The sequence below is a fragment of the Mauremys mutica genome, chromosome 11, assembly GCF_020497125.1.
Source record: "Mauremys mutica isolate MM-2020 ecotype Southern chromosome 11, ASM2049712v1, whole genome shotgun sequence".
Classification (NCBI taxonomy): domain Eukaryota; kingdom Metazoa; phylum Chordata; order Testudines; family Geoemydidae; genus Mauremys; species Mauremys mutica.
Genome location: NC_059082.1, coordinates 84044651 through 84071343, shown reverse-complemented (window position 1 = coordinate 84071343; position 26693 = coordinate 84044651). Strand labels below are relative to the sequence as shown.

General features: G+C 51.7%; 1 protein-coding gene across 1 annotated transcript in view; it reads right to left on the bottom strand.

Annotated features, from left to right (window-relative positions):
- Positions 1–2466: 2466 nt before the first annotated feature.
- CACNG3 (calcium voltage-gated channel auxiliary subunit gamma 3) overlaps positions 2467–26693 on the bottom strand; it is a 61468-nt gene continuing 37241 nt past the window's right edge. Inside the window, exons 2-4 of the mRNA XM_044980468.1 lie at positions 11153–11236; positions 7436–7576; positions 2467–3960 (exon numbers count right to left, since the gene is read on the bottom strand). Coding sequence (XP_044836403.1) covers positions 3449–3960; positions 7436–7576; positions 11153–11236 — 737 coding nt within the window. The 3' untranslated portion in view covers positions 2467–3448. The remainder of the gene's footprint in view (positions 3961–7435; positions 7577–11152; positions 11237–26693) is intronic.

Sequence of the window (26693 nt, the reverse complement as noted above, 5' to 3'; positions counted from 1 at the left end):
GATTTGGACACAGTACTCCAGTGCTGAGCAGTGCGGGACAAATGCCTCCCGTGTCTTACACGTGACCCTCCTGTTAATACACCCCAGAATGCTATTGACGCATATTCTGTCTGTGATCCACAATCTCTGGGCTGCCTAATCAAGCCCTGTAGACCCCCCCACCCCCGACAAAGTCTCTCCAGCAGGCCCGTCATGCTTGTCAGAAGGTTAAATGAGATTTCAATTAAGTGACATGACAAATTGTGAGGCCAGCTGCTTGGAAACTGCTTCCATCAGAAGAGCTCTGCTTCAGCGAGACAAGGTGGCTGATCATTTCGAACCCATTCTTTGGCTGCATACACATGCCCTGACATTTAACGACTAAACTTTTTTTTTGTCAGTCTTCGCTTTCCTGTAGCTGTCACATTGTGCAGGCAGCCAGCACTTCCCTTCAAAGGCAGCTCAGAGGAGGCCCTCTCTAATGCTGACTTCTAAGCCCAGCGATGTGTCAAATGCAGCAGATAAAGTGAAGCCAGGAAAATTGGTCCCTGCTGATTTTGCAATTGCATACAAATATGGCATTTCCTCTGCAAAGGAACCAGGCCAGGAGTGCCTGGGGGTATTCAATCCCCTACCCTGCTCCCAGACAGACTGGATGTCCCAGGGCCATCCTGACTTGGCACCTTTTAGAAAAAATGGCATTTTGGCCTGACCTTAGAGCAGGCAATGCCCTGTTCCAGTTCTGCTTTGCAGTTGTTCAGGCTGGGTAAAGCATCTGCACGCTGACACCAAGGGCCAGACCATCAGCATCAAGGAGCCACGCTTTTTTTGCAGCATACATTTATGTCCATGCTATAAAGCAAAAGGAAACCCGCACAGCTGCAATCAGTCCTCTGGCATGTATCATCCTTGGCAGGTAAATGGACATCACTCAGCGGCTGAGTTCACCAGCAGTGAAAATCAAGGCATTCCTTCTGCCATCAGATGGAACAAGCAAGCATGGGCACCATGGCCTCTGCTGCCAGGGGACCATGACCTAGAGACAGAGGAATCCAGACAGGCCAGAACAGTGAGAGCAGTGGCCGGGTGTGTCCTGGGATTTCAGACTCTGCATTTGGCCACTTCGGGTTAAAGGAGCAGACTTGTGTGCAGTGATTGACCCTACATATATTTCTGTGGTGGGCAGATGGGAGGTTGCTTGCTGGGGCAGTGATGGGTTGGGGGAAGATGTTCATTACCTGTATCCTGACTAAATGCCCCAAAGCTGGAGCGGGAGGAGCAGGTGACAGGCATTCAGCACAAGAGGCAGCAATGCTGGGCTGGGGAGACTCCTGGTCTAAACAGGTCCCCACACTGTTGCTTTTTGGCAGTTGCTTTCCTGAGTCTCCATAGCAGTGAGTCCAGTGGTCACCACAGGGGTTCCCTGCCCAGCTGTGCCACTGACTTGCTGAGTGACCTTGGGCAAGTCACCACCCTCCCCATGCCTCAGTGGAAGGTACCTGTCTCACAAGGGGCTGGGGGGCTTTTACAGTTAAAGCTTGGGGTGCCCTTTGAGATCCTCAGGCTCTGTCTACACTTCCCGCACCGCACAGAGTGCAGGCACGATCGGAGTCACACAAGCACAGCTGCACAGAAGCAGCCATGCCAGGGCGGTGTATTATTTCGTGTACAGCACTTCTTCAGCCACTGAGAGGAGCCAGGAGCAAATGCTCAGAAGCTATGCCTGACAGGGCTTTGCTAACGAAATACTGCAGGGTGCAGTTCTTCACTCCTTCAGAATATATCTTACTTCCCTATAGTGGCTTCTGCCCCATAGGGCACTCAAAGCCCACTGTAGACTGTGTATGTACAGAGCTTGTTACACCCATCCCTGAAATGCAGCCACCTCTTTGGCAGCACAAGGCAGCTGTTGAACAGTGCATGGAACAGTGCGGAGCAGGATGTGATAGTTTAATTGTAACGGCAGGGGAAAGTCAGGAGGCGGCATGTGATGGAATTTGGCCAGGTTGCCATGATTAAAATCCCCTCGCTTGTCAAAAATTGCCTTGGGTTCTTTACTGATAAGCAATGGTCACCACCTCCGATTTAACCCTAGTGCGAAGTACAGCACCTGCAGCAGCGCAGCGGGGCCCAGACAGGAAGCCACCTCCCCCCACCACATGCTGCAGTGGGCTCACATCCCAGCGCTGAGCAGGCCTAGCACCATGCTTAGCTTGGCCGAGCTGAGGGTGCACATCCTGGGATGGTCAAGCTGATGTACCTGCTGCTGAGCAGTGTTCCTGCATTACAGAACACGCATGTTCCTTCTTCGCTGCACCTTTCCGAGTGCCGACAGGAAAGCTCGAGGCTGTATTGTAAAGTGCTTTGTTTGACACATTGCACGGTTTCCCAGCTGTTCACAGCAGCGTGAGAGTGAGTTGCTCATTTAGCCAAGTAACTGATTCGCCAAACTTTTATTGTTACTTTTCTCTTTAATCTCCCAGTCAATTGAGACATTCTTCATTACAGACTCATACACCAGTGACACGCAGATCACTGCCAGAGGCTCAGATGCAAACCCAGCTTCTAAAATAAGACTAGGCCAAACATCCCCTCCTTAATTGTGCCCACACAGTCACTTATGCGTGTGTGTGTTCATTTCAGGGAGCTATTTCTTTCAGTTTAACATCAGCGGGGTAATCAAATGCAGTCTAGTTGCTACTAGTCATTGGAGGGAATCTGCTTCTTAGTCCATTTACATGATCTGAATGGAATGCACTCTGCCTCCCTACACCCCCCCCAAAAGCCCTTCCAAAATCACAGAAAATTACTGAAAGGATGTTTCTTCCAACCCAACATGAAGAAATTGGATTCCAAGCTATTTAATGCATGCACGAAATGCCAGAAAGAAACCCAGACCCAAGCACTCCATCCATTACAACAAGGCAAAATGTTTTAGCCACATGAGCACTCATTACGTTAGCCGACTCTGTGCTTCATACCCTGAACTTCTAGGCAATTTCGCATAAATGTAACTATCGGGTTAATGGTTCTCACAAACAAGGCTGTCTCCAATGTTGCCATTGGGACATACAGCGAAGGTAACACTGTGATTGTTATGATCAACATGAACAATGGTGACTTTGAGACGTCACTGTCCCAGAGGCCACTCAAAACCACCCTGCCAGTCCTCAGGGGCCTTGCTCCCAGCGAGTCACAGCAAAGGTGATGTCCCTTTCCAACCACAGAAGGAAAAGGGGTGGGATTCTGGGGCCCAAACACAGTTCAACCATAAACACAGTGGCCTGGCCTGGCAAGTGGCATTTAAAGGGTGGGGTGGGGCAGGGCGGGGAGCCATTTAGGTTTGTTCTTTAAAAACAGAGCTTCACTGGTAACACCATCACAAGGATCATGTCATGCAGCCAGACAAAACGCCTCTCCCTACTTCCCTGGCTGGCTCAGCGCCTGAGCGGCGTGGGGAGGAGCTGGCTCAGACCGGTGTGGTTCGTCTGTTGGCTGGGTTGTTGTGCAATGACTCCTTGAACTCTTTGGGGATGGAGTTATGGACCTGTAAAAAAGTGTGATCCCGCTCCGAGTTGAGCAGCGTCCCCATGGTCACCTTGGAAGGATCCCTGGAGAGGGTGAACATGGAGATGTCGGTGGAGGGGATGGTGCTGAACCCTTTGCTGACAGGAGACAGATCCCTGGACCTGGGCTCCGTGGAGCGGGAGCTGGATCGCCTGCGGAACCGGTACCGGTAGGTGGGGAGGCGAGAAAAGGCCGACTTCTTCAGGAGCTCAGAGTGGGACTTGGCGCGGATCTGGCGGTGCTTCTCGATGTACATGTGCACAGCAATCACCCCCACCATCTCGGCGATGATGAAGGACAAGGCGCCAAAGTAAAAGGACCAGCCGTACGAGTAGCTCTTCTTGGAGTCACTCTGCCCCGGGTCCCCAGCATTCGCGGAGATATAGACTATAATCCCGATTATGTTACTGAGACCTGAGAGAGAGAGACAGAGACAGAGAAGGAAGGATGGGCTCCCTTTACAAGTAGCATAAGTCGCCGGGCTAATAGAACATCTCTAACCCATTCAGAGCAGGTCAGAGGCTCAGAACATTTTCGACTAAGTGTATTTCCGTCAAAGCCAAAACGTTTTGTGGAGACGTGGCAGTTTTAACAAGTTTTCGTCAGGAGGTTTCTGAGGTGCAGGCTCCTTGGTCACCTGACAGGATGGTGAGAGAGAGACGACACCACAGCCAGACCATTACTCTCTGGAAATGGAGGTCTCAACACAATTCCATTTTGTGAAAGTGTCTGAGGTAGAACGAAAACAAATCTGGAAACCTCAGACGTTGTCACAAAATGGAATTGTCACCCTGGGCCCACCACTAGTCAGATGTCAGGCAGCCCTGGGTGAAAGCCCCGTTCGTTCCGTCTTCTAGGGAGGGTGGCTTCCTCTGGGGCTGGCGCGTTTCACAATGTGGACAAACACCACAAACACCGAGCAGGGAGGGGATTGCGAGACTTCCCCTGCTCTCCTCATGTTTTATTTCTGGTCTCTAGTGTTCAGGCTCAGGCCTGTCCCAAATCCAGAAGACTGGGACTGGTGGCAGGTGTGTGTGTTTGTTTGTTTATTTTCCTGCGCCTCAGGATTTCTTAATTCTGGCTAAGACCCTAAGAGTCAACGTCTGCTCCCTGGGGGCTGCCTCCCTGAGGGGAAGCCGGGGCACCCTGGGAAGCTCCTAGGAGTTCCTTCTCATGGGACATGCAGCCTGTTTTCCATAATAGGGGCCAGCCACAGGGAGAGTGTCCCCCAGTTTGGGTGGACAGACGCTCTAGTTCTTCTCCAGCGAGCACGCTGAAACGAGCAGCAGAGCCGGAGGTGGCACACGTGGGGGCTTGCGCTGGCTGCCTGAGAACGGACCGGCCTTGAACCCCGTAGCACAGACGTGTGCTGCCCTGGGCTACGCGGCTACGTTCAATGTGCTAGCTCAAGCCGAGCTAGAACGTGTCTGCCTACCCGAGCTGGGAAGCACGCTCCCGGCTGCAGCGTAGGCGTCTCCACGGTCTAGGCCCTGCACAAGAGAGCAGGGTCCGGGGGTGCACAAGGAGCCTTTCCCCCAGTGAGCTGCCCTGAGCAGGGACTGCTAGCCCTGCATGCTGGGGGCTCATGGCGGCATTGTGCCTCCTGCAGGTCACCACAAAGAGGTGCGACTCCATGTGCACACACCACATAGGCCCCCTCTGGCCCTCAGCGAGTTCAGATAGCAGCATAAGAAGCACATGGACTGAGGGACTTTTCTGAACCAAACCTCCAGCCTTCTGGGTCTCTAAGCTCGTGGGGGGAGGAAACAATAGTTACTCCTGTCCTTTTAATTTCTAGAAGCAGCAAAGAATCCTGTGGCACCTTATAGTCTAACAGACGTTTTGCAGCATGAGCTTTCGTGGGTGAATACGAAGAAGTGGGTATTCACCCACGAAAGCTCATGCTGCAAAACGTCTGTTAGTCTATAAGGTGCCACAGGATTCTTTGCTGCTTCTACAGAACCAGACTAACACGGCTACCCCTCTGATACTTTTAATTTGTAGTAAGTCTGGAGGTTTCACAGGGGAGCTGAGCAGTTGATGCCTCCACAGCAGAGCAGGTGTGGTGCTGCCAGGGATTGGAGCGAGGCTCAGCCACTTGCATTTGGATTTACTTCATGAATAGATTTGGTTCTGTCGGTTGGTTTCTCATCTGCATCACATGCTCCTGTCAGCCAAAGGAAGGAAACTGATTTGTCTCTTGGGGAAGAAACAAAACAAAACTTCCTTGAGTCTAAGATATTGTCCTAGAATAATCGGCGACAGTGTCGGGAAACATCACACCCAGAGATGAGTCATCGCGGAGGGACACGCTGTGCAAAAGGGCCTCGTTTGCCTCTGACGACTGCAACTGTCCACCTGCCTAATGCCCACGTTTCCCAGCACTTGGCAGTCACAGCGGGAGCTCAGCCCCAGCAGCGCCCGGGGTGACCCAGAGCTCAGCCCCCAGCACACTGATCCCTTCAGAAGATCTGGCTGCTCTGGTGCCGAACTGGGAGCTGAGTTCTTTGGAAATCTGACCTGAGGGGATGTCCACTCTGCAAAGGAAGCCCTGGGGCGCGGAGTCTCAGCGCTTGGCTCAGCTGACTTGGGCTTCCTGGGCTTGGGCTGCAGGATTAACCATAGCAGCGGGCGCCTGCCAGAGCCCGGGGGGGAGGTCTCTCGGAGCGCAGATTCCAGCCCATGTGGGAACACACACATACAGCCCCACAGCATGAGCCTGAATCCGTTGACTTGGACTCTTGGCCTCGGTGCTGCGGGTTTCTCTTTGCAGTGTAGACGTACCCTGTAGGGAGAGGGGGCTAATTGCTGTGGAAAGTTTGGTCTGTGTTGTACCAACCAGCCTGAAAGCTGAGGGACTTGCAGTGAGACGGACCCTTTGGGTATGTTTTTAAAGCCTGTCCTAGAGCTCTATGGACAGGTTAAAAAACCGGCCCCGGAGAGATGATCCTTCACAGCTAAGTGTGATAAATGTAGAGAGGAATTTCGACAGAACCCTCTTGGATTGCTGAAGAACCCTATTGGTTTAATCTCTGCCAGCTGCTTTAGGGCTTTTCCATAAGGGACGTGATGGGAATTGAGAGACAGAGTCTCTCACCTCTACGTCAGTGGTTCAAATCCAGACAAGGCCAGTGGTGAGCCAAGGTTGCTGCATGCCATCTGATGGCGACCTCACTGACAAACCCATTCATTAGCCCCCTTGCTGGCCGCCTCGCCGGGAGGGGCTGCTTCTTGTCCGGGCAGAGGCACCCCGGTCTGAGGCTGCTTGGGGATGGGTGTGACACTTAGTCTGCCCCTGCCGTGGGGATAGAGGCCCAATGACCTTGCTGAGGTCTGAGCGTACCCAGCCCTTCATTCCCAGGAGCTCCGTGGGTGTATGGAGAGAGGCAGGGCCAGACAGGAACACCCAGCCCTGCCCTCGGGCCAAGAGGGGAGTTCGGTTTCCATGGCCACCCCTGACACATGGACCCCCTGCCCGAACAGACATGGAAAGCAGCAATCTCCTCCTCCTTCAGACCCCTCCCTAAGGCCCACTTCTGCCACAAGGCCTCTGTAATGGCCTCCAACAATGCCCAGGCCCATGGCCAGCGGGAAACACGACAAATAGTGTGTCTGGTTTATTTATGCCTTTAAATAGCCTCCCCTCGACCCTGCAACTTGTCAGCAGATACACAACCACCCACTCCTGTTCCTGCCCGCCTCATCTACCTCGCTCCCGCGGCTTGTGTGCAACATCCAGTTCTTGTGCCTTGTCTTAGGGTTTAAGGTCCTTGGGGTAGGGACTGCGTCGCACCAGATGCCTGTGCAGCACACAGGAGGACAGGGCTCTAATCCTGGGAGGCTGGAGCCAGGCAAATCCTGAGCAGTTGTGACTTGGGCGGGCACTTACCTGCAGACACAAAGAAGATCCCAGCGCTGAGGATCACATTGTGTTTGTTCTTGTAGAATTCACTGGCGGCCACACACAGGCCCCCAAAGAACAACAAGGCCACGCTCAGGATGGGGAAGATGCTGGATGCTCTCACGGCACCTAGCCGGGGGAGAGGAGAAGGGCCCCGTCAATCATCATTCGCACGGTCTCACAGGCCTTATGAAAACGCATGTGCAGCTCCTTGGCAAATCAGACGCTAGTGACGGAACGGCTAAGTGATGGGGAGGCTGGCTCTCTGGTTCAAACCAGCAGGGTCTGATCCTGCTCCCATTAAAATCAATGGCAAGAATCATAACACTGGAGAAGTACCGGGCTGGAAGGGACCTCGAGAGGTCATCTAGCTCCTCCCCACATGCCGAGGCAGGACCCAGTAAACCTAGATCATCCTTGGCAGGTGTTTGTCCAACCTGCTCTTAAAAACCTCTAGTGATGAGGATTCCACCTCCCTTGGAAGCCTGTTCCAGTATTTAACTATCCTTGTTGTTAGAAAGATTTTCCTGATATCTAACCTCGGTCTCCCTTGCTGCAGATTAAGCCCATTACTTCTTGTTCTACCTTCAGTGGAAGTGGAGAACAACTGATCACCCTCCTCTTCATAACAGCCCTTAACCTATTTGAAGACTGTTGTCAGGTCCCTGCTCAAACCTCTTTTTGCAAGACTAAACATGCTCATTCTTTTTAACCTTTCTTCATAAGTCAGGTTTTCCAAACCTTTCATGATTTTTGTTGCTCTCCTCTGGACTCTCTTCAATTTGTCCACATCTTTCCTAAAACGGGGTGCCCGAAATTGGACACAGTATTCCAGCCGAGGCTCACCAATGCTGAGTAGAGCAGGATAATTACCTCCTGTGTCTTATATATGACCTTCCTGTTAATACACCCCAGAGTGTTGTTAGCCTTTCTCACAACTACATCACATTGTTGACTCATCTTCAATTTGTGATCCACTCTAACCGCCAGAGCCTTTTCTGCAGCCCTGCCACCGAGCCAGTTTCCCCCCATTTTGTAATTGTGCATTTGATTTTTTTCATATTGACTCCCACTGATTTCAGTCGTACATGCTCAGGAGCCAGAAGGTCTCAGTACAGTAAAATGCTTGGGTGCTGGGAGGACTGAAGGTGCATTGAGCTGGTTATGACTCCTTGATGCTGTGTCAGCATGGTGTGAGTTAGAGCAGCCTAGCAGTTGCTCTAACTTATGCCACTAAGGGACCTCAGAGCAGTGGCGGGTCACTTTCCTCCAGTACACCCTTCTCTGGACACACTCCTTTTGCCACGGTCGGGTGGGGTCAGTTGGTGCAGGTGCTGACTCCACCAGGTTTATGCCAAAGGAGAGTTCCCCTTTGCAAGGATAATTCCCTGCTGGCTGCTTATGTGCAGAATCTGGCCCTTTGCACGGCTTGAGCAGCACAAAGGGTTAAGAGCATAACTCAGGGTCTCTAACGAGGTTTCTAATAATAATAATGAAAGTCCCAATGCTGCCAGTGGGTCTGCCCAGACCTGTAGGGTTGGGGCCTAAGGTCATCGTCTCTGAAAGGGGGCCGGCTATTGCCCTCTGGGAGAAACCCCGTCCATTCCTTCCCCAGTTATTGCACAGACCTTCTGTCTGTGCTGCCCCCACCCCCGACTTTACTTCTGCCTGTAGAATAGCTCTGCAGACTGGCAACTTCAGGACCTTCCTCGGGGTCCATGAGCCAGCAGTGCCAGCCCTGACCACCATTCAGAATGATGAGTCAGGCCCCTCAAATCATGAATTTGTCTTAAAAACCATGAGATTTTAAAATGAACAAAGTCTGGCTCTTTTTATTTCCCTCCTGGGCTTTGAGCCTTTTGGGGTCAGGTTTTCCAGCTTTTCCTACACAACCAGCAGGGCTAGAAATGTACCTTTTATTTTAAACTGAAAGCTTACATTCTGGTATAGTCACATGACTCCAGGTGCTGGGGCTTTAGGAAAAACACCACTTCTCATGAGACGGGATAGCACTGAGACTAGCAGTACTGCCAACCCCAAGCATTCAAAAATCATGGATCAGATTCCACCCCCCCATAATGAAATCAAGAGCATTTACCAAAGAACACATCTGCAGTTCTTTTTATTTGCCCTCTGGGTATTCCAGGGATGGTTTCCAGCTTTTTTCCACATGGGGACTAGAAATTTACTTAAAAAAAAAAATGAAACCGAGACTCTCAAACAATAACATGACTCCAGGAGCTGGGGCTTTATGTAAAAAACTTTCCTCTTCAGCCAAGCCATTTCAGTGACAGCTTTGGGGGCATTAAGCCCAGGCAGTTACAGAGAACAGGCCCTTTTGCCTTTTTTAATTCGACTCGCAAAGGTTTAGGCCTCCAAAATGGCCAACGTTAATTAATTCAGCAAACTACTATCTGCTGCTAAAGCAAAGGCATTTAATGGGTTGTGCTCAAGTTTGGGGTTCTCTTCTCCCCATTAGGCCCATTAAAATAAGACCAGGGATTATAGAGCCACCCCATTAAAATGCAATTCTGGGTTTTTTTAAAAAGGCTTCTTTAAAAAAAAATGCATGGAGGGGGGAGTTAAAAGCTAATCTGATAAAATGAAAATGTTTGCAGATGTGTGGTGTGCATGCATATATGTGCTATTGTGCATACTTGTGTGTGGGTGTTTGGCGTGCATATGTGAACAAACGTGCATTTGTAGTGTGTGTGCATAGACACAATGTTTCTTTGCACATGTGGGTACATATCTACCTGTGAGTCTGTGTGCATCTGTGCTGAATGCATAGGTGTCCATTTGAATGTTCGTGTTTCCATGTTTATGTGCACACACATTTGTGGAGGTGTAAAAGGGATACGGCTCCTTCTCTCAGAATCTGGCCCACCTCCACTACTAGGTCTCTTTCATATAAACACCCATTCATTTGCTAGATTTCCTGGTCAGGTGAAAAGCCAGGGCACCCCAGAAAGCTGGAGGGTTCTGCATTTCCTGGGAGGCCTGCCAGGTCTGTTTTCATTCAATCTACTTGCAATTGACTGCTGTTGGCAGAAGACACGCCAGAGGCTTCAGATCCTCACCTCACTGAATGCCAACAATTTCCAGAGCCAGCTGCGGAAATGCAGGACACAAAGGAGGAGAGGAATCACTGTAATAAAAAAATCCTCTCGCAGCAAAATTGCAAGGGCCTAGCTCCTGACGCTGCAGCAGCTGCAGGCTTCCCGGGAGCTGAGGATACTGGGCATCTTACAGGACTGGGCCTGGGAAAGGGTGGGACAGATTTGAAAGGGGACAAAGGAGAAAGTCACATCATTACACCAACAAACAGAAGGTGCCATTTACTCTGGTCAGGAGGCCATGAACCGTAGAAGGACCTTTGCTGATCTGCTGCTATAATCAGATGGCAAGAACCTGTTGGTGTTGGTTCAAGCAGCAGAAAGCACAGCTCCTGGCCAGGTATGGGCAACCCAGGCAGTGCCACCGAGTGGTAGAGGCAGAGCTGATGCCAGCGTGTGTCTGTATATTATGGGAATGAAAGGAACGGCCAGAATTCGGGGAGGGAGTCACCGTTTTGGAGAGTGATATTAATATTTCATATAGTCTCTCTCTAGATTCATAGAGCCGCTGCTCTCACTCGAGGGTCTGAGCGCACACCAGGAGGTAACAAGCAGAATCACAATGGGCCGAGTGTAGACACAGACTTACGTAGGAGGTACTCAGACGTGTCTTGCTCATAATCCGCGTCTTCTGGGAAATGATCGATTTTTTTACACACTCCTCGGAACGTTCCTAAGGAAACACAAACCCAATGGGCACATCAGTGGTGTTGTCAAGATCTCTCCAGATGGCTCAAGGAGGGTTCGAGACCCACTCTGGGGATGAGCAGAGAAGGCGCAATGGAAGGTCCACAAAGCCACCTCCCCACTACACACAGCTACCATCTGGATGGCTTCCCTCTGGGTTTAACACCAGCAGCCAAGCTACCCAGGGAATTAGGCTCTGTAGGGCCTGGCCTGGGAGGCAAAGTGCCTTCTGTCCATGGGGCAGGCTACCCTAGCTCCTCATGGGGCTATTGCTGCACTGCTCTGGCCACTAGGAGATAGTAACTCTTGGAAATTCCCAGCAGGGTTGGGGTTGTGATTGTTTCCCAAGGCAACACAGTTTGTTGTGCTACAAATAGCAACCTCTCTTGGCAGTCTTGAAAACCTTCGCCTTATTCATGTCCAGGCTCTGTTACGACATCCCGCTGCCTAGCGGTGGGTCAGCTAACGAACAGCCACCGAGCAGGTGGGCCGGGTTGTGACACTGGCTAGTCCCTAGTGGAATTCCATGCACTGGAATCTCTAGACGAGGATTCATTAAGCCCCAGGAACCTTGCACAAAGATCCTTTACCCCAGGCCTCTGGCCTCTCGCTCATCCCCATGCGGCCCAGGTATGAGCCATGGGCTGGCAACTCTAAACTGCCCATCGCTGAGCTCCATCCCACTGAGAGCTCCTCAGTAAACTTCAGCTTCCCAGCAAATAAAGGTTGTGTGTCAACTGACCTCTGGAGCACCCAGCGTTTCCATTTCACTCAGGCAGGGCCTTGGCACTAACCAGGGCAGGATCTGCTCCTATTCTGAACCCTTTATTATGGGCACTCAGGAGTCTCACACACAAGAAAAAGCTGAAGGTTAAAAGTGGCATCCGCCATCTGTCATCACAGCACCATGAGCACCCGAACTCTCCCCACGTTCCCACCCCTCTCCCAACAGGCTCGCAGATTCCTGGCTCCCCCCACCCCTCTGTGGGCAAAGCACCCACAGGGTCCAGCCACCCCAGTATCCTGTGGCTGGCAGTGCCCCATGCCAGCTGCTTTGGGGGAAGGTGTAAGACCCCCCCACAGCAGCAGCCGTGGGATTATCTGCCCCCACGTTAGGTCTCATCCTGCTCTCTAAATCCCTGAAGCTGGAAGTTTCATGTCCCTGCCAGCATGGCTGTTGGCATTAATTACAATCACGCTGGATACTCTTGAGATCCATAGAAATGCACAAACCCTTTGTGAATCTCGTTAAATTCTTGGTGTATTTCTCCTGTATACACTACTATGGAATGGCTCCTTTTGTACTTTACACTCCCCAAAACACACAGACACACACACAACACAGGAACTAAAAATATCGGACATGCCAACATGCATGAAACATGGGGGGATGTGAAGCATCATGGGAAGCCATGTGGGTTAACCCTCTCCAGCCCTCCCTCCCCACACCCCATCCCTGTGTCCTTTGGCCAGTCATCCATTAGGCACAGCTAAAGAGCCAGCGAGGGTTCCCCACAGCGAGGAATCAGCCAGCCATGCTCAGCCATGCTCCAGCACCGCCGTGGCTTCCCATGATGGCTTAGACTGACAAGGAGAACTTCAAAAGAGGTAAAGCCCAGGGAAATTAGTCTTCTCGTTTGCACACATCACTGATAAACTGACTTTGTCTCCAAACTTCTCTCCCACACTGTATCAAGTGAAAACATTTTTGCTCTCTCTAATCAGATCATGAATGCTGGCCCCATGACCCTGCCCAGGAGTTTCTTCAGACTCTGAGAGTGAGTCAGTGCATTTGGGAAAGATCTTGTAAAGTTCCACACACTGTGCCCAGCGCTCCTCGCTAATAGGAGCTTTATAGCCATTAAACGGCACAAAGGGCAGATCTATATTGAATAGAACAGAGCTCGGACTTTGTGTAGCTTTGAGATGCGCGTGAAGCCAAATGGACTTGAAGGAGGCACCAGAAAGGTTATAAATTGATTTCTAAGTGCAGCCGCTGTAACGTTTAGACTCATTTAATGCAGAACCCTTGTTTCTTAATCAGCTGCGAAGAATTGGACTCTTTCAGTCTGAGCCACATACGAACCGCTGACTGACAAAGAGTTCTACCCTTTTTCACGTGGCCCATGTGTTTCTCAATGCGGACGTGTGTGGTGCAGGGGTGTGTAGAGTGGGTCTGTGTGTATATGGTGAGTGGGTGTACGCTGAATCTGTGTGTGTGTGTGTGTGTGTGTGCGCGCGCGCTGGGGAGCATATGCCTGTGCTGGGTGAGAACATGTGTTTATAATGGCACTGTGTCTATACGCTGGGTCAGGATGTGTGTAGTGTGTGTATGCTGGATCGGGGGGGCAGGGCTGGATTGGGGTGTGTTTGAGTCAGTGTGTGCGCTGTATATGTGTTGAAGAGCTTACAATTTCCTTGAATTTACTCATAATTTGAAATTATTTGCATTTTTGACAGTCTGGATTGAATCTGAATGCTTGAAATCTGAGCTCTGTTACAGAACAGTAATTGCTCGGATAGTCCCATGGCATCTTTTCTGTTCCCCGCGCGGACTGACGTGCACCTGCTAGCGACGGCGGCTGTGCTCTTCTCCGTGGCTAGTCCTGTCCCTGGGACTCCACACAGCCGCGTAGAGGAGTCAGAGATGACTCAGAGGGTTCTCTCGAGGATGCTTCTGAAAGTCTGGGAGTCAGGTCTGATCTCAGTTACACCGTTGTAAATCCAGAGTCGCTAGTGGAGTTACACCAGTGAAAAACTGGAGGAGTCTGAGATATGCATGGAGCACTGGGTGCCCCCCTGGGCCTGTATCCAGCAAAGCTTTTAAGCGTGTGTTTCTCTTTGAGCACCTGAGCAGTCCCAGTCGACTTCAATGAGACAACTTAAAATGAAGCATATGCTTGAGTGCAATGCTGGATTGAGGTGCGAGGGGCTGTACAAATCTCCGCAAACTTCTGTGGTTGTAAATATTAAGAACAGGACTAGAGCTGGGCAGAGACAGGTCATGGCATTTCCTGGAAGAGTTCAATAGTTCAAAATTTGGTTTCATAACGATTTGGAATAAACCCCAAAATTTCAAAATTCTCTGCAAAAGGGAATGGAGCCCTGGCTCAAGGGTAGAACTCCTGCAGAGCCTGGAAGCCCTGGGGTCCCTGGCTATGGGGCAGTCCATCTGGTGGGCTGCCCCAGACCCATGGACCATGGAAGCCTTGGGGTCTCCAGCAGCCCACCAGGTGCACTGCCAAGGATCTGGGCAGGAATGCAGGCATGAAACCAGGCAGATTTCCAAAGGAAGTGTTCCTGGCAGGCAGGTTTTGAAACCTTCTTGGGTTAAAGAGGAACTTAGCTGAAATCACACTGTTCCTGTGAAACATTTTAATTTTGACAAATCAGCAAATTCCAATGAAAAAAAATGTTTTGCAGGAATTATTTCAACCAGCTCTAAGGGGATCCTGGTTCCGGTTACGTTGCTGTTATCCGGATTTGCATTTATGGCCTGATCATCTAAAAACTAGCTCACCCTAGCAACATCACTCAGGGCTGTGAAAAACGTTGCGCCCAACCCCGTGGCCAGGTCGACAGAAGAATTCTTCCATCAGCAGAGCTCTCCCCTCTCAGAGAGGTGGTTAAATTACGTTGAGGGAAGATACATCCGACATCACTGGAAGGGTATCCTCACCAGGGCTCTCCAGTGGCACAGGTGCAGCACCAAGTTGTGCTGTAGCAGCTGCAGCGTCAATATTCCCTGTGCAACTCAGATCAGAATCTGTCCCATGAGACCAGCCTTTCCTGTGGCTTCTTTATTCCCAGTCCTGGCTGAAACCCAGCCAGGCTGCTGTCCTGCTGCCTGTCTTTGACCTTCCCAGCAGCTCTCCCATGGATGTCAAGGGGAGCGGCCTGGGGAAGCAGCCAGAGATGGGGGAGTTCACAGGACTTTTGTTTGTTTAAAGTTTAACTGAATTTATCTAAACCAAAAAAAAAAAATCTGTATTTTAGGCAAAGGTTTGGCCCAGACTTTATTTTATTCAAATAGGTTCCCATGTATCTCTAGCAGACATATGCTCAGGATCATGGGCAGTGCGTGAACACCCCTTTCGGGGAGGCTAGTCCCCTGCCCCGCTCCTACTGCCCGAGGCTTAGCCTCCACTGCCCATGTTCAGGAACCTGGTCTGCTTTTCTGTCCATTCACACAATGTGTTTGCAGGTCAGCAGATCAAAGGTGCTCCTCTTTAGCAGCTAGGGCAAAGAGGCCACACCGTGAGAAGAGGGGCTGATCTCTTTGAATGCTGTTGTGCCTCTGGGCACTAGCAGCAGCTTGGCAATCAGTGTCTTTGTTAGGCTATCTAGCAGAGCTGTCCAGAACAGCCTGGAAGGAGATGACATTAACCTCCCAGTCAGATGGGCACAGTGGCAGGGCTGAAGCCTGGGAAAGTTTTCCCAAGTGGTAACAGATGGGCTCATAACTTGCAGGGCTTTCTATTCAAAGGAGAGAGTGTGCAGCGAAAGGGCTGGGAGGATTTTATCTACAGACACACTGAATGATTCTCCACCAAAAACCCAGTGAAGGATTTGTGCGAAGTGAGAGAAAATTGTTGCCTGGCCTGCTTTACCTGAGCCTAAAGGAAGGAAATGAATGTTCCTTCATGCCCTTCTGTCCATCAGACAGTGTGTCAGTGCTGGAACAGCATGGCATGCTTTGCGCCGGCTGGCTTTAGAAACAAGTGCATCTGTATATCACACAGGGAGGAAAGTGAGAGTCAGTTGAATACTAGCCAAAGGCAGGCTGTACATAACTGCGGAATAATAACAGGGCTGAGAATAGATCCCAGTACAACAATGCAACCCCTGTGCAGCACTGCTGGCCAGACAGAGGGCAAACCGCTCCGGTTAGATCCATTACACAGGCCAGCTGAATCCCGTAGGGGATCAGCAAAGAGAGCAGGGCCTGGGACTATTAAAAGAAATAAGCACCGTTTACATTTATACAGGCACCAGCGCAGGAAGCAGGTGCTTGGGGAGGCCAATGGAAAGGGGCGGCATGTCCGGGTCTTCGGCGGCAGGTCTCTCAGTCCCTCTCAGAGGTAAGGACCTGCCGATGAATTGCCGCCGAAGAATGAAGCGGCAGCGGTAAAACAGCCGCCGAAGTGCCGCCGATCGCGGCTTTATCTTTTTTTTTTTTTTTCCGCATCACTGCTTGGGGCAGAAAAAAGCTGGAGCCGGCCCTGCATTTATACTGTGACTTTCAATATCCCAGCACAGGGGGCTAGACCAGTGTGTGGAGTGGAGGTTCTGAGAGCCATTGAACGAACTGCCTATGATGGAAACGACTTCAAGTCGGGGGTGTGGCAGCCCCCTCCCCAGCACCTCTAGTTTCAGCACCTATGTCCCAGCATGCTTTGCAGAATAATGACAGGAATTGCTTCCTCCTCAGGGGTGGGGGACACAGCCCACAATGCTACCACCCAAGAGCACAGGAAAGGGGTCCGGCAGGCAGAGTGTGGTACCCAGCTACCCTTGCTGGTGCACAGAACATGATCACTCCGGTTGCTGCTCCGGCTCAGGGGCTTGCTGAAGGGAAAGCAGATTTTCCCTGAAAGTCCCTGGTCCGAACCCAGCCTGGCTCAATAACGACTAGTTGCAGGTGATCACTGGTAGCAAACAGGCCTTCCTCTCGCTGGGGGAGTCGACATGTAATTTCAGAGAGCAACACATGCTGATGGTCAACTCCACCCATTCCAGGAGCCTTGGCAAACCATGGAGCCCTGGGGGTCTCCGCTGTCCTAACGTGACCCTGTGCGGGTGTGGCTGCTGTGGAGGTGACGAAGGGGCAGCACTACAGCCAAGGATGCAAAGCTGGGAAGAGTTAAATCTGTCAGGCTTCCCTGCCCATGCAGCTAGGTCATGGGAGTGTCCCTGGAAATGACGGAGCAAAGTGAATTCATGGGAATCGAGCACAGTGCACCAAACCCCACCCAAGAGCAGAGATCTCCAGGGGGAAGTGGAACGCCTCAGCTCTGACGACCTCCCCAAAGTGCAAGGGAGGGGAGGGAAGGCTTGGACGTCACACGACAAGTGGGGCAGCGTTAGGCATAGGGGGCTGCAGCTGCGTGGGATGCCTGGCGTGAGTGTACCTGTGTGTCCTTCCCCAGAGCCCTCTCCCAGTGTCAGCTCCTAGCTGCTCCGGTGTTCACGTTTGTGTCTGGGTCAGTGGGCGCTTGTGCAACGCACGGAACTCTGGGAGCCCATCAGAATGAGGGGGGGCTGGGTGCTTTGCCCTCAGAGGAGCCTGAAACCATCTGGCAATTTCTAGGTTCCTAAGCCTGGTATAGGAAGCAGGTCCCTTCTCAGGCATCCACTGATACTGACAGGACCGCAAATTATTTGGAAATTGCAATTCTAACCCCCCGCCACCCACACACCCACACACACTCTCTCTCTCTCTCTCTCTCTCCCCCTCCTCATTCTGGAACAAAAAATATGACGACAAACTGACCGGCTGAAGGGGTGGGGAAGAACGGTGTCGTTCCTAAAGCCAGCAAGCTGCCTGGATACCATGGTGATGGGCGTGGGATGAGAAAACAGATCCAGGCAGAAGGACTCGGACTGCCTGAGTTCTAACTGATGCAGCAGTAGGGTTGCCAACCCTCCAGGATTGTTCTGGAGTCTCCAGGAATTAAAACTCAATCTTTAATTAAAGATTATGTCATATGATGAAACCTCCAGGAATACGTCCAACTGAAAGTGGCAGCTCTATGGAGTGGGCCCAGAAGACACAATTGCAGCCTACAGCAGGCTGTGGTGGAAGCACTGGCCAAAGCAGGCCAGCTCTCTGGTACCACTTGGTAGCCTTTGCTCTCCCGGCTGCCGTCATGCGTGCTGTGCATGGGTTGCTGCCCCATGGGCCAGAGCAGAACCTGCGCAGCAGGGAGCGAGGAAGGCATTGGGGCATTCACTCTGCTCTGAGCTGCTTGACACAGGCTCTGGACAGAGCTGTCTCCGGGAAGGTCCTCAGGGTGCATGTGCAGAGGGTGCAGGGTCCTGGGCAGCCATAAAGGTCCCCGAGATCTCAGGCCCAAGCTGCAGGGAAGGGGCCACCCCAGGGAGAACGAAGGCTATTGGGAGGGAAGGGACATACAATGCAATGGCAGTTCCTGGGCTGGTGAGAGCATGGAGGGCTGGCCATGCTCCTGACACGCCCGTCTGTCCTCTCCACCACAGGGGCTCTGGGCCAACTCTGGGGGAGGAGATCTGGCTCCCCGGGTGGTTTGGATGGGGGAACAAAGCTGGAGTCACCGGGGAGCTGCAGGAGAAGGGGGCTAGGGCCCAGCTGAAGAGACTCAGAGGCCGCTGCCTGTGGGACCAAGGCGCTGGATAGTCCCTGGGTACCGGAGGGAATCTAACCCCTGAGGAAGGGGAATCGTCAGAGGAGAGGAAAGGGGAGAGGGGAAGCGAGAGCCGAGCAGGGGAGGGGGGGGAGAAAGGGCCCCCGGGGAAGGAGCTGAGGGAGGGTGTGAGAGTGACAGACAGACAGACAGACAGAGAGCTCTGGCTCCCAGCGCCAGCAGCCGGGTCAGCTGCGCAAAGCCAGCCGCGCGCTCCCCGAGCTGCCCGTCACCCAGCCCCACACCCCGCAGAATCTATTTTATGCTCTGACATTTATCTAGGATTTTTTACTCCACGCTATTCATTAACCCAAGATAGTTACCGTGGCAACCGTTAAGTCACATGACACCCAGAAAAAATGCCCAGCTTTTGAGCAAACACCACAACAGTTTAATTCAGAGAGAAAGATCCTGGAGCCCAGCGCCCCCTCGCCCCCCGAATGCTGATGGCTCCCCCAGAACACAGACGTGGCCTTCTCCCCTCACCCTGATTCAGGAGCACTGGGGATGGGGAGAGGAGGTAGCCCCAGTTCTCTGTCAACCCTTTGTGGGCATTTCCCTCTGTCCCCCACCCCAGATAGGGGGCTCTAGGAAGAGGGAAGCTGCAGGAGTGTCTACGGTATCCCCCTGTACGGACATCCCCAGTGACGGGCTGGGGAACAGCCCTCCACACACTCGGCATGAGCCAGATCCCTGGAGCAGCCCGAGGGGAACAACTACTGCTTCACGCACACACACAGCTCAGTGCACGTCCTCCTGATACGCTGCAGCGTGTGGTGGTTACAGCCAGACCTACAACCCACCCAGCCACCCACCCGTTAGTAAAGGAGACCTGCGAAGGGAAACTAAAGCGGGGCTCGTGCCCTTTCCCGCTTCTTTCTCCTCTAGCAGGGAAGCCTGGACTGAACTCTTTCCTGCTTGCTGTCTACATGAGGAATTCAGCCTTTTTGTTACCCTGTGGGCCCACAGAGAACACCACACGTATCAAGGAAGCAAAGTGTGAAGAGTCCAGCAGGGAGGGTATTTGTAACCAGGCTGGTTAAAATGCTTTGCAGTTCTCCTTTCTTGTTAGCAGGTATTTAAGTCCAAAGCCCGAATAACATGTGGGAGAAAATAAATAAATCAATGCTACAAATTCAAACCCCCCATTCCTTCGGTCAAGGACAGAGAGCTCTTGATCCTCTTCTCAGACCACCAGTGAGACCAAGAGTCCAGGAGCAAGTCTCTGACAATGATCGGTGCCAGATGATCCAGCAGAAGGTGTCAAACCCCCATAACATTGAGGAATTTTTTCCTGACCCCAGCTGGGAATCAGGTCATGCCAGAGGATTCCTCACCTTTATCCCGGTTAGCGTAGTTGTAGGGAGTGTACGCTTGATACGTGGATAACTAGAGCTTAACCTGCAGCGGTGGGTTCCGTACCTAACAAAGCTAAGCAGGGACTAGAACATGCCCCAGTGTGAGGGAATCCTGACTCTGGATGAAGCAGCAGTCACATGTCTTTTGGACCCACGGGGTTTAGGACCCACCTGGAACTCCCTTAGGATTGAAAAATGAACATTGAATAAGTTTGACAGCAAGATCCCCCTTTCTCTTCTGCTCAGACTAATCCTCGGACTGTGCACTGCGTCCCCCCGGACTGTGCACTGTGTCCTACTCAGACTGTGCACTGCGTCCCCCCTGGACTGTGCACTGTGTCCTACTCAGACTGTGCACTGCATCCCCTCTGGGCTGTGCACTGCATCCTACTCAGACTGTGCACTGCATCCCCTCCGGGCTGTGCACTGCATCCTACTCGGACTGTGCACGGCATCCCCTCTGGGCTGTGCACTGCATCCCCTCTGGGCTGTGCACTGCATCCTACTCAGACTGTGCACTGCATCCTACTCAGTCTGCTACCGAGTTCTCCGCTGAGTTTCCTTTACTGCTCCCCAGTGGAACCAGCACCACTGAAGTGGAAAGCAATTACCCCTAGGGCGTTCAACTACCTTAAAGGGAAAATAAACAAATAAGGGTGATGTACCCTTCTCTTTCGGGGCCTAAGCCGACCACTGAGGAGCTGGGATAGGAAGGGAGACCCTTCCTACACACACAGCTTATTCCCGAAGGCTCCCCTGCAGGGTTTCTCACCCCTTCTTGAGGCAGCTAGTCCTGGCCACTGTCCGGGGTGGAAATCCTGGGCCAGGTGGACCCCCAGTCTGATCTGTGAATCAGGTGAGATGAGTGCACAGCAGTAAAGGCCAGAAAACCTCTGACCAGCTCAGAAATTGCTCGGTGCTCTAAGGACCTCCCTTGACCATTCATGGTTACATGGGCATACCGCACCATGCATGGGGATGTATTACAGTCGCTTTGCAATGCATGTCCACAGACCCCAGAAGAAGTCCAAACCAACATTGCAAAATTTGGGAGTGTTCAAAATCCAAACCCAGGTCCAAATTTTGCAAGTTGTCCCTGAGCTGCACCCCAATTCTAATAGTCTTTGAACCTTGGAGGAGGGGGTTGAGACACAGTTCTGGATCCAAATTTTGCAGCTTGGCTTCATCTTTACTTAAAATGCGCCTCTGGGTGTGGGCAAAATCAGAAGTGGTAGAATTTCAGTGACGTCAAATGGAGCTGGGGGTGCACAACACCCCTGAAAGTCAGGCCCTGAATGTCCGAAGCTGGACACCCCGAAATGGAACATCCATAATAAGTGGCCACTTGTGAAAATGTAGGGCAGACTTGTACTCACACCACAGGGCAATCCTCTCCCCTTCCTGGGGTAAATCAGAACTCTCCTGCATGTGCCCAGAATCCAGGCAGGGGGAACCAGGGCTCCTACGAACAGAACCCCACGCTTGTGATTCGGGGGCTTGCCAACTTTCTCCAAGTAATTTCCACAGATGATGCATGCATCGGAGATGCCACTGTCACTGCTTCATGTAACTGAGTCATATTGTGCTGGGTTTAATTCATACACTGGCCAGGAGGGATTGAGCAAAGGCAGAAGGCTTCTGCCATTATTCATCCTCTGCTTACCTGTCCCTGTGCTGGATCTCAGTAATTTTCTCTCCCTGTTCATGTGAATATTGATTAGGTAACTTAGCTTATCACTGCACACAATACATCCCTGGCCAGCCCCCTGGAAGTGACAACTGCCCACTATATATCAGAACATAGAATCATAGAATCTCAGGGTTGGAAGGGACCTCAGGAGGTATCTAGTCCAACCCCCTGCTCAAAGCAGGACCAAACCCAACTAAATCATCCCAGCCAGGGCTTTGTCAAGACTGACTTTAAAAACCTCTAAGGAAGGAGATTCCACCACCTCTCTAGGTAACCCATTCCAGTTCTTCACCAGCCTACTAGTGAAAACGTTTTTCCTAATGTCCAACCTAAACCTCCCCCTCTGCAACTTCAGACCATTACTCCTTGTTCTGTCATCCTCTACCACTGAGAACAGTCTAGATCCATCCTCTTTGGAACCCCCTTTCGGGTAGTTTAAAGCAGCTATCAAATCCCCCCTCATTCTTCTCTTCTGCAGGCTAAACAATCTCAGTTCCCTCAGCCTCTCCTCGTAAGTCATGTGCTGCAGCCCGCTAATCATTTTTGTTGCCCTCCGCTAGACTCTCTCCAATTTATCCACATCCTTCTTGTAGTGTGGGGCCCAAAACTGGACACAGTACTCCAAATGAGGCCTCACTAGTGCTGAATAGAGGGGAATGATCACATCCCTCGATCTGCTGGAAATGCCCCTACTTATACAACCCAAAATGCCATTAGCCTTCTTGGCAACAAGGGCACACTGTTGACTCATATTCAGCTTTTCGTCCACCGTAACCCCTAGGTCCTTTTCTGCAGAACTGCTGCCCAGCCATTCGGTCCCTAGTCTGTAGCAGTGCATGGGATTCTTCCGTCCTAAGTGCAGGACTCTGCACTTGTCCTTGTTGAACCTCATCATATTTCTTTTGGCCCAATCCTCTAATTTGTCTAGGTCCCTCTGTATCCTATCCCTACCCTCCAGCGTATCAACCACTCCTCCCAGTTTAGTGTCATCTGCAAACTTGCTAAGGGTGCAGTCCACACCATCCTCCAGATCGTTAATGAAGATATTGAACAAAACCGGCCCCAGCACCGACCCTTGGGGCACTCCACTTGATACCGGCTGCCAACTAGACATGGAACCATTGATCACTACCCGTTGAGCCCGACCATCTAGCCAGTTTTCTATCCACCTTACCGTCCATTCATCCAGCCCATACTTCTTTAACTTGCTGGCAAGAATACTGTGGGAGACTGTATCAAAGGCTTTGCTAAAGTCCAGAAATAGCACATCCACTGCTTTCCCCTCATCCACAGAGCCAGTTATCTTGTGTGACGCTGCTTGTGTGACGCTGCTCAGGGAGACTCTTGGGCTAGAAGAGTGGGTCCACTCCAGAGAGACCCAGGGCTTTCCTCATCTGCTGCAGCAGCAGGACTAACTTTTCACTCTGCTTGTCTTAATCTTGGTGCATGCAATGTTTTATTCCAGGGCATACTGGCAAAGTGGACCCCAGGAAAGCTGGAACAGGATTCAAAGCAAAGTGATTTGGAGGTTCATTGTTTGTAATTTGTGTTCACTGTGTATTTTGTAGACATATTTGCAATCAAGGACAGAAGAACTGGTTTGGATCACATCAGCAGCATCTTGAAACATCACTCAAATAGGTGTTCCTCCCCCAAGACTTCTCAGCCCATACCCTAGATCCTCTTTCCCCAGATAGAAGGGAGGTGGGAGTGGCTATCTGAGTAGGGTAGTGAACCTCTTGCCTCACTGGCTCTGTCTACACTAGGAAAACTTTCCAAAAATGTCCTAGGGTTGCTATTATTGGTTCAGCAATCCACATGTTATCTACCTTGAAAGCTTCCATGTGAGTGGGCTCTGAGCAGGGTTACATGACATGGTGCTCAAAGCACCACCAGCAGCATGCCTACACTAGGGCTCCCACCACTGCTAACACGGGTGGAGCTGAATCAGAGTGGGACGTTCTTCGAAAATGTCCAGTGTAGTGTCGCTGGGATCAGTGAGTCAGCAGAACCCACTGCATCATTTCTTGGCGGGATCTAGGCCAACCAATGGGCAGAGAGATTCAGGCAGACGTGCAGATGATTATAAAGAACACATGGCACAAGCTCAATCTTCCCTGCACTGGCCCACCGGATCCACCACTGGCTACTGCAAAAGGCTCCCCGGGGCTGTTTGACAAATGTGCACTTTCAGCAGAGCTGACGGCATGCTGGCCTACTTGTGACTCCTCGCTCTCCAGAGAAAGCCTTTCACAGCCCCTGCAGCTCTCCTCGGCCTCTGGGTCAGTGGCCTCATCACCCCCCAGTGAGAGAACAGCTCCTTTCCCGAGTGAGCTGCTAATGGTGTTTTACTTAGGGAAGATTTTGTCTATATTGCAAAAGTGAGGGGGCCGGGAGAGAGCCTGTGTCAGGGTTAGTGCTGTCTCTCTTCACTCTCTCACGCACGAGGTCACTGCCTCAGCTCTCCAGCCCTACGTGCTCTCGGTGGACTGGCTCCTGCCCTCGTTGAAACCAGTGGAAATGTTGCTGCTGGACTGCAATGGATGCTAGCTTGGGCTCTGCAGGAGTTCCCCCCCCCCCACCATGGATCTGCACCCACAGCTGGCCCAGCCCGAACCCACGAACACTGTGGCGATGGCAGAATCCACAAGCCAAAGCCCCGGTCAGCTTTCCCACAAGCTTCCCTTTTCCCTGGGTGTTTGGAGCCTCTGTCAGACCATCAAACGGGAACGCGTCTTTTCTCTCCTCTAGTGCCATACATCATCAAAAAGCCAGTATCTCTGGTAAGAGACGACTGAAAAGGGCTTTGCACGCTCTGCTCCTCAGCCGCCTGCTGAACAGTAATGCTGCAGTAACACCTCAGAAAAATCAAAATCCCCTTTGGAGGCCCGGGGACACTGCTCGAGAAGAAAATGGGAGGGGGGGGGAACCACGGAGCTTTGGGAAAAAAAATTATTGCAAGAATGTTTGTGATGCGGAGTCAGTGTGATCTCTGCAGACTTAGCCTGCCCCCCTGCACCCAAAGTTGGATACCAGTTCCTCCCTCACTTAGAGCCAAATATGTAATTCAGGGGCCTACATCTGTACCGGGAACGTCGGCATTGCTAACACCTAATGCAGGGCACCCTGCACGAAATGGCCATTCACCAAAAAAGCTGGCCCCAATAAGAACGGGACAGCCACTCTTACTAGACACCCAGATGCAATCCAGTCACTAGACCAAATGATGGGCCGCAGGGTGTTAACTGTCAGAACAATGGCAGGCAGCCACCTTTGGTCAACTGATGCTTCATGCCCCTACACCAGCGGTTCTCAAACGTTTGTAGTGATGGCCTCTTTCCCACAGCAAGCCTCTGAGTGCGCCTCCCCCTTTATAAATTAAAAACACTTTTAAATATTTAACACTATTATAAATGCTGGAGGGGAAGCGGAGTTTGGGGTGGAGGCTGACAGCTCGCGACCCCCGCTCAAGTCATAACCTCGTGGCCCCCTGAGGGGTCCCGACCCCCAGTTTGAGAACCCCTGCCCTACACCAATAAGCGCTGGTGCAGTATATTGACATGAACAGGTGTGTGCGCGTACATGTGTCCGTGTGTGTGTGTACACACTGCCCTGTAATGGGTACAATCAGAACTGCTCAACTGTGTGTCAGAGCCTTATGCTGGAAAGAGCTACGGGAGATTCTCCATTAGCTCACATACTACAAGGGCCTGCAGTTTGGCGCAAGGGGATACAAGTTCTAGCCCCACAACTGCCATGACCATTGCACACATCAGCAGAGTGATACCCGGGAGACCTGAGGCATGCATGTGTTTGGTACACTACCCTTCCCTTCCTTTCCTAGAGCCCGCTGCACAATCCCCTTGAGGGGTCCAGTGACCCTCACCCTCCTGAGCATGTTACCTTTGTGAATGATCAGTACTTTCCTTTGCAGCTATACAATCGTGACCCAGGTACTGAGATGTGGGGGGAGGGGGATGAGCAGATAGCTTGCTAGATACCCAGGGACCTAGGAAATATGTTGCAGTACTTTTCATTTCTCTATCCCCAGAACTCTGCTCTGCTTGCCTCAGGAGGAATTCCCCCGGAAAGCCCAGCCATGTGAAATGTCAACAATTCAGCAGCCAGACAGGGCAGTAAAAAGAAAATGGGACAAAGTGCCTGGTGTGAAATGTACAAACTGGGGAGCCGAGAGAGTTCACCGGTGAATCCTCCCCTCTCCAGCTGAGTGTTCATCCCTGTTCCGCAGCGCCCCCATCACGCTGTATCGCCCAGGAATGCGGCACTGTCATCATGACGCTTGGCTGGGCACTGTGGCATTATGCTCCACCATCAGTCTGTGTTACATCTGAGACAGGGTAACCGCACACTAAACAGCATTGCCTGCCCCTCTGAGTTCCAGCTGAGCCCGCTCGGGTGTGGAGGAGCGGGATGGTACACTGACGAGAGGGCTGTTAAAGGAACCCATCAGCAAGGGGTAAGGGGAACAGGAGCAGCTCAGGTTATTTAACTGTATTGTCAAGACTCATGTCACTACACCCAGCATCAGAACTGGCTGGCAGATTCAGCAGAGAAGCAAAGGCAATGGAGACTGGACTCCCCTTTCGCCCTTTGAGGTGGACCCTCTGGCTAAGATTTTCAGAAGTGATCTGTGCAAGGGGGTGTCTGGATTTTGGGTTCTCTACTCAAGACACCATGAAAACCACTTGCTCAGCACTTACTGAGAATCAGCTTCCTTGGATGGGTCACAAGTTGGGCCTCCAAAATTGCTAGTTACTTCTGAAAATCTCGGCTGCTGGCTCCAGGCTGAGGGACATCGGCGGGGGTATATGCAGCTTGCACGGTCTCTGTGTCTGTGTGTGGAGATGGGGAGGATTTCAGGCTCCAGAGGCACCCCCAGGGTCCAGCACCTTTCTCAGCACCAACAGCCTGATGCAAGATCCACTAAAGTCCATGGAAAGACTAAAGAATACTTTCTATTGACGTCAGTGGGCTTTGGACAGGCCCTATATA